At 38.9% G+C, this 7,948-nt stretch overlaps 1 protein-coding gene across 1 annotated transcript; it reads left to right on the top strand.

The window, feature by feature from the left end:
- Positions 1-3,333: 3,333 nt before the first annotated feature.
- On the top strand, positions 3,334-7,817 carry LOC149107623 (uncharacterized). The gene is made up of 2 exons (XM_089296409.1): positions 3,334-7,091; positions 7,514-7,817. The coding sequence occupies exons 1-2, from the start codon at positions 3,365-3,367 to the stop codon at positions 7,720-7,722; spliced, it is 3,936 nt and encodes a 1,311-aa protein (XP_089152535.1). The 5' UTR covers positions 3,334-3,364; the 3' UTR covers positions 7,723-7,817.
- The last annotated feature ends 131 nt before the right edge of the window (positions 7,818-7,948 follow it).

Consider the following 7,948-nt stretch of genomic DNA (forward strand, 5'->3'; position numbering starts at 1 on the left):
TTTTAATGGCCACCTTTGGACGGTGTCGCTAATTCTAAACCCCGTGAAAATAAAAGCTCTCATTGTCTATAAGAAAGTGCACAGTTTTTGTTTTGTGCTATGTATAGTTGTCGCAAGAAATATGAAAGAGCGCGATGCAGTATAATACAGGTGTAGGTAGAAAAACCGAAGAACAGTATTTTCAATTTCATTATCGGCCGTTCATACTGTTTTTTCATGCAGTCTTTTTCTCCCGCACTGGTACTCTCCCCCACCCACCCAACACTGTCCCACCCCCTGCCCCTATCCCTCCACCAAAACCATACGCTGGCTAAACAAAGGCACAATAATAATGCTTCGAAACCAAAACATTTTACTGAAACACGCCAGCCTTAGCTGATCTTGCTATTTTTTTTTTCTTAATCCGAAGATGAGAATGTATTTATGAAACTTCCAACTTTTGTGTAAGCCTGTCTCATTGTTGTAATTCGAACGTACAAAAATCTAAATAAATTGTTTTACTCTCATTAGAACCTTTGTAACACTCTGCAATAATCATTGTTCTCGTTTTCCCTGTAGGATATCACAATCTGCCTCCTTGGAATGTCATGTGATAGGAGTCATTCATTTTCCCACAAAAGAGGGCAATCAAACAACATTTCGATATACATATTATTACTATACTCCTTTGTTAATTTTAGAAGAAACATACTAATAACGTCGTTAAATATTTTTAAATGCGCCAAAAGAAAGTTTTCAACATTCCCTCTTGAAATGAAAGGTTGAACATACATACATCCGTTGTTTAACAATACAGGTAAAAATAGGCAACGTGGACCTGTCACTAAATATCAAAAAGTATGACAAAAGTAAAGAAATAATGAAATAAAAGGCCCACATACAATGATAAGATGATAAGATTTAGATCACAATATTAATTTACTCTGGGCTAGGAAAATGTCATTCATTGATAAAATCAATAACAAACGTGGTTTACGTACATGTATAAATCATTTTTCATTTATTAGCTTGGAAACGTAGTTTTTAAGTCTTATTTACACGTGTTCTTTCAATCACCGTGATTTTGTAAAACATTGCCAAGAACAAAAACGTTTATTAATGGCGAACTAGGAAGAAATATAAATTTTTCTCAATAATTAGGGCAACATGTAACCCCGCTGGGAGGCCTTTAGTTTTCAACCTTCTTGGTGTTCTCTCGGTGTTGTTACTAAGATCATTGTATCAACTAGTATTTTTTCTCTTTCTAATTTAGTAATTTACTGGCAGTAACGAAATTTAAAATCGTCTGAAACCGCCTTCTCACTCCTTGCCACCGTAGATTTCTAAAAATACCCTCGCCATCATTTTGCATAGCTGTTTTTTCTTAATAACACTATTCCAAATGCTTTCATCCTTTTTTTGACGTATATTCGCCCAAAATATTGCTCGTGACAATTGCAAGTTACGCTTTTGACTTCGGCCCCATCGTATGGACCATATTATTTTAATTTTATCCTTGCTCTTTTCTAAAGAGAGATGAAAACTTGTTCAGCTTGATTTAAAACTGACCGAGACTGGGGTAAACATATTTGCCTACTCTGTACAGCAGTCCGGCGCTAAAAATTCACAACCAACGCCTTCAATTTATTTAGAGGAATGGAAAATTGTGTTTTCTAATCTCGACAAAATAAGCTATATAAAATACGCTATAAAGGTGGCTTTTTTAAAGCTTCATTATCCTTGGGGAAAGTGAAAGCACATTGTTGTTCATTCTTCTTGTAGAACACGAAATGAAATCTACCTAGAAAATGTCATTTTCGAATTTCTCAGATGAACGGCTGACGTTGAGATTCACCGATTTCCGGTCTTTTCAGTTTCTAAAGCGAACAGAATAAAATGAACTTGACTGAGTGTAATTTACTCCATGCAAGGAATACGAGATTTTGAATCAGTTTCAGTATTTCGTTTCTACGTTGGCGTGGTAAGTACAACTGACATTGTATTTTCTTCATCTGTATTTAGAAGGTCTGGATGAGAGTGCTGGAATTTCAGTTATTAGTCATTTTTTCGGTGAATTTTTTTTTTCCAGCCCATTTCTCAACGATCAGTGAATTTGACAGGTCACAAATCTGAGCTATCGATTTAAAATCGCGTCATTTCTTAGCTGACAGTTCAAATTTTAATCAATTCTTTACTATAATTTAAACTTCTTCCAGACCTTCTATTTACCATTTAACTCAAATAGAACTAATATAAATCTAGTTATATTTTAGTTGCAAAGTTCAAGAAGAATTTCAATATATTGTTTCCATTTTATGGTTAAATTTAATTCAGTGATAAACAAGTGCTTCCAGATTTTACTGCCTGGTCCTTTTTTTTTTTTGCGCCTCAAAAACTTGAAGCAGTTTAATAGCTCTACATCCAGATTACCAATCACACAGGTTTTCCTCGCAATCAAACTAAATGGATTTTGCTTTATTCAGAATTTTATTAGCCGTGCATTTCATAATAATGCAATAATTTTTTTAGCCAGTGAGTTTCCAATTATATTTGTCGCTGGCCTCAGAATTGTTTTGTTGCTCATTATTTTTGCAATTGTCGCTTAGAACAGATCGATTTATTTTTTGCGCTGAGTTCAAAACAGTTTTGTCGCCGAGAAACAATTTAACCTTGTTGCTTTTCGTTGGGAGTTGTTTAATTTTCGCTCAATATTCAGAGTTATTTCTGTCGCTCGCTTCAGACTTATATTTGCAGCTAGATTCAGATTACTCATCGAAAGAGTTTTCGCCCGCTTTAAGAAACTCTTTCATGTCACTTCTATGTCGCTCGGCTCGGTATTATTTTAACTTCTGGCAAATCAGAAAGGCAGGCAGCGGGTAATATGTCTGTTATCATGGCTAATATTTGCGTAAACATGTCTGCCCTAAGGACGATCTTTTTATTTAATCAGCTATTTGAACTATTTCAACTCGTGCAGTGATTTTGTAGGTGACTCCGCTTCAAATCGACGTACTACCATGAATCATGAATCGTCGCTTATATTAGTCCAGATGTAACGCGATTGTGCTAAGTATTTGCAAACTTGTAAATCAGCTTTCAGTGATGTTAAGGTCATTCCTCACATTTGCATTGCGCATCCTTACTGCGGATAATTTATGGCGTCATTAGCGCGCGCTCGTGCACGCGCATATTGAAAACATGACGGATTTGCCTTGATATTGAGCTCTCTCAGTTGAAAAATGGCTATAGCTCACTAACAAGCACGGGGAACCCAATTTTTTATATTATTCGTATTTATGACAATATATCCTCGAAATAGATACGTTTTGTTTTATTCTGATAAGAGAATTTTCTTTTTTTTACAAGACTTACAGAAGAGGGCGTCATGAACGACATTGAAGAAATTATACAAGCAATCTATGTTGGCGTCGTTGTTGCCACATTCCTTTACATGACCGGTCGTGCTAAAAAAGCAATCGAGTTATGCAGAGAAAGCTTGGTTTTACTAAATAATAAAGCAATGGAGAAAGAAGAGCAGTTTGGTAAATTTCTTTGCGAGGCAATCTATAAAGTAATGTTCAAGGCGTACCTTCTTATCCGTGATTACACAAATGTAATAACATACGACAGGAAGCTTCTCAGCATTGAACGTGAGAGAGGTGAAACAGTCAATGCAGGGAAACTTTGTATAAAGCTGGCAGCAATATATAAGGCTCAAAATAAGTATGTTGAGGCAAAAGGACTTTATGAGAGAGCGATCAGTATCATGAACAAAACAGGAAACAGCAAAGAGGAAGCACACGCTTGTGCAGGGCTAGGAATTATGCTTTACTCTCTTAGTGAATTTGGCAAAGCAAAAGAATATATCGAGAAAGCACTTGCGATCGCAATTGAAATTGGTGACAGAAAGAACGAAGGATCATGTTATGGAAACCTAGGAACTGTGTTTGTGTCTCTTGCTGACTATGCCAACGCAAAAGAATATCTCCAGAAAGCACTTGCGATCGCAATTGAAATTGGTGACAGAGAAAGAGAAGGATCATGGTATGGAAACCTAGGAGGAGTGTTAATGTCTCTTGCTGACTATGCCAACGCAAAAGAATATCTCGAGAAAGCACTTGCGATCGCAATTGAAATTGGTGACAGAAAGAACGAAGGATCATGTTATGGAAACCTAGGAACAGTGTTTAAGTCTCTTGCTGACTATGCCAACGCAAAAGAATATCTCGAGAAAGCACTTGCAATCGCAATTGAAATTGGTGACAGAGAAGGAGAAGGATTACGTTATGGAAACCTAGGAACAGTGTTTATGTCTCTTGCTGACTATGCCAACGCAAAAGAATATCTCGAGAAAGCACTTGCAATCGCAATTGAAATTGGTGACAGAGAAGGAGAAGGATTACGTTATGGAAACCTAGGAACAGTGTTTATGTCTTTTGCTGACTATGCCAACGCAAAAGAATATCTCGAGAAAGCACTTGCAATCGCAATTGAAATTGGTGACAGAAGGAACGAAGGATCCTGTTATGGAAACCTAGGAACTGTGTTTATGTCTCTTGCTGACTATGCCAACGCAAAAGAATATCTTGAGAAAGCACTTGGGATCGCAATTGAAATTGGTGACAGAGAAGGAGAAGGATCATGTTATGGAAACCTAGGAACAGTGTTTACGTGTCTTGCTGACTTTGCCAACGCAAAAGAATATCTCGAGAAAGCACTTGCGATCGCAATTGAAATTGGTGACAGAGAAGGAGAAGGATCACGTTATGGAAACCTAGGAACAGTGTTTATGTCTTTTGCTGACTATGCCAACGCAAAAGAATATCTCGAGAAAGCACTTGCAATCGCAATTGAAATTGGTGACAGAGAAAGAGAAGGATCATGTTATGCAAACCTAGGAACAGTGTTTATGTCTCTTGCTGACTATGCCAACGCAAAAGAATATGTCGAGAAAGCACTTGCGATCGCAATTGAAATTGGTGACAGAGAAGGAGAAGGATCATATTATGCAAACCTAGGAACAGTGTTTATATCTCTTGCTGACTATGCCAACGCAAAAGAATATGTCGAGAAAGCACTTGCGATCGCAATTGAAATTGGTGACAGAAAGGTAGAAGGATCATGTTATGCAAACCTAGGAGATGTGTTTATGTCTCTTGGTGACTATGTCAAAGCAAAAGAATATTATCAGAAATCACTCGCGATCGCAACTGAAATTGGTGACAGAAGCGGAGAAGCAAGATCTCGGCTATTTTTAGGACGCGCGTTACTATATCTCGGTATGAAATATGCTGACGCTAACAAATATTTCGAGGAAGCACTTCTGTTTGCAACTGAAACTGGTGACAGAGGATGCGAAGCAACATGTTACAGTTTGCTAGGAATTCTGTTTGCACGTCTGCGTAACCATGTCAAGGCCAAAGAATATTATGAGAAATCACTTTCTATCTTCGTTGAAATTGGTGACAGAAGAGGAGAAGCAAATATGTACTATACCTTAGGAGATCTGTTTATACTTCGCAATGAATATGTCATGGCTGAAGAATACCTCGAGAAGGCACTTTCAATAGTTAAGGAGGGAGTTCAAGACTTTCAAGCAGAGTTTTTCTGCTATGCAAACATGGCAAATGCAAAAATACCACAGGACAAGAAACAGGAAGCGTTTCTTTATTTGTTTCAAAGTATTCAAAAATGCGAAGAATGCCGAGGCTTTCTCAAAGACAATGATGACTTCAAGGTACTTTATTCAGATCAGTACAACTCTCCCTACAAAAGACTCAGTACATTGCTTTGTGCCGTTGGGAATCCTAATAAAGCTCTTTATGTTGAAGAGCTCGGAAGGGCTAGGGCCCTATCAGACTTGATGGCAGCTCAGTACTCTGTTGAACGGCAAATCTCAGCTGACCCGCAATCATGGACTGGCATTGAAAATGTCGCCAACCTAGAAAGCGACTCTAACTGTCTGTACATTTCATATGATAATCAAAATGTATTATTGTGGATTCTGAAAGCAAATGGAGTCGTTGACTTCCGAGAAAGCAAAGTAGAGAAAAAGACACTGCGCACTAATAAAGCTAAAAATTTGGATACCTTTTTTAATAACGTGGCTGAAAGCTTCCGCAGCTTTGGTATTTTACCCCCGGAGCTTTGCGAAGATCGATCTTTTAATGGCATTGAAGAAACACCAGATTCCTCTGAGGAAGACAACCTCGCCGTTTTACGACAACAGGGACGTGAAGTTGATCCCAGACAAAATCTAACTTTGTTCTACAAAATGATCATCGCTCCTGTGGCCGACTTACTCAAGGGGTCCGAGATCATCATTGTTCCTGATCGCCACCTGTACCGTGTTCCATTTCCAGCTTTACTTGATGACAGTGGGAAGTACTTATCAGAGACTTTCAGGATTCGCATTGCTCCTTCGTTGACGACTCTCAAATGCATTCAAGACAGTCCTACCGACTATCACAGTCAGACGGGAGCTCTGATAGTGGGTGATCCTGACGTTGGTGAAGTGCTTTGGAAGGGTTGCCGAAAAACCATCCCACCATTGCCCTTTGCAAGAAAGGAAGCAGAGATGGTTGGACGACTGCTGGGTGTTCAGCCTTTGATAGGACAGCAAGCAACTAAGCAGGCGGTTCTTCAAAGAATAAATTCAGTGAGCCTGATACACTTCGCTGCACATGGTAATGCGGAGAAAGGAGAAATTATTCTTGTGCCTGTTAGAACTGGTAGTCGACTTCCACGTGAAAGCGACTGCTTATTGAAGGTGAGTGACATTTCGCAAGTTCAGCTACGAGCCAAACTTGTTGTACTAAGCTGTTGTCACAGTGCCCATGGACAGATTAAAGTCGAAGGAGTTGTTGGAATGGCTCGAGCGTTCTTAGGATCCGGTGCGCGCTCAGTGTTGGTGGCACTGTGGGCTCTGGAAGACGAGGCGACTGAGCAGTTGATGAGTCGTTTCTACGAGCATCTTTTTCGTGGGGTGAGTGCCAGTGAATCCCTTCACCAGGCCATGAAGTGGATGAGAGAAAACGGCTTCGCCAAGGTTTCCGAGTGGGCGCCGTTTATGCTGATTGGAGATAACGTGACAATTGACTTTGGAAATAAAAGTAAGTACAAACTTTCACTTTGGCGTGGGAATGGACTACAATGTAACGTGCAGGGGGAACTGGGGCCAAACTGTCTTAATGTCAAGCATAAATAAAAGCAAATTGGCTCAGAAGAAATAATGATTGATATCTTGGTTTGTTTCTATCTTTCTTTTCGTTTCAAGAAGTGATGACCTCAGCAATGGAGGGCTCCAGGCAGACATCAAGCAAGCAATGACCTGAAACCTTCTTGCAAACGTGACATTTGACTTTGGAAATAAACGTAAGTAAAAAGATTTCACTTTAGCTGGGCAATGGACTACAAGGTAACCTGCAGGGGGAACTGGGGCGAAACTGCGTTAATCTACAGCTTTCAAAGGGAATTGGTTTACTAGAAAAATGATTTATAACTTGTTTTTTCTCCATCTTTGTTTTTGTTTCAGGAAGTGATGACCTCAGCAATGGAGGGCTCCTGGCAGACACAAGCAAGCAATGTTCTGACAAACCAAGTGTAAAATACGTTGATTTTATTTTCGTGAAATTTTCCGAGAAAGGCATTTTCTATGCATTTCAACCAAAATTCGAAAAGCCTCCTTCAAAGTGTTTTTTTTTTAAGTTCTTGACAAAGCAATCAGCGTTTTCAGTACAGTAAATCATTCAGTTAGCTTTCATTGTACTCAGAATTCGAACTCACGGCCCGTTGTTATATGAGTGATTATATCAATGAAACAAGAAAAAGTAGACAAAGGCTTCTAGTATCTTACAACTGAAATAGTTTTTATATATAGATGGATCTTTGAGTGGGAGGGGGGTGGGGAAACCGTGAGGAATAATAACCAGAATTTTAGAGTAATCTGAATACGCGTGTAAAGCACAAG

This window comes from Orbicella faveolata, unplaced genomic scaffold, assembly GCF_042242905.1.
Source record: "Orbicella faveolata isolate gen_17 unplaced genomic scaffold, um_ofav_v1 contig_26, whole genome shotgun sequence".
NCBI classification, from domain to species: domain Eukaryota; kingdom Metazoa; phylum Cnidaria; class Anthozoa; order Scleractinia; family Merulinidae; genus Orbicella; species Orbicella faveolata.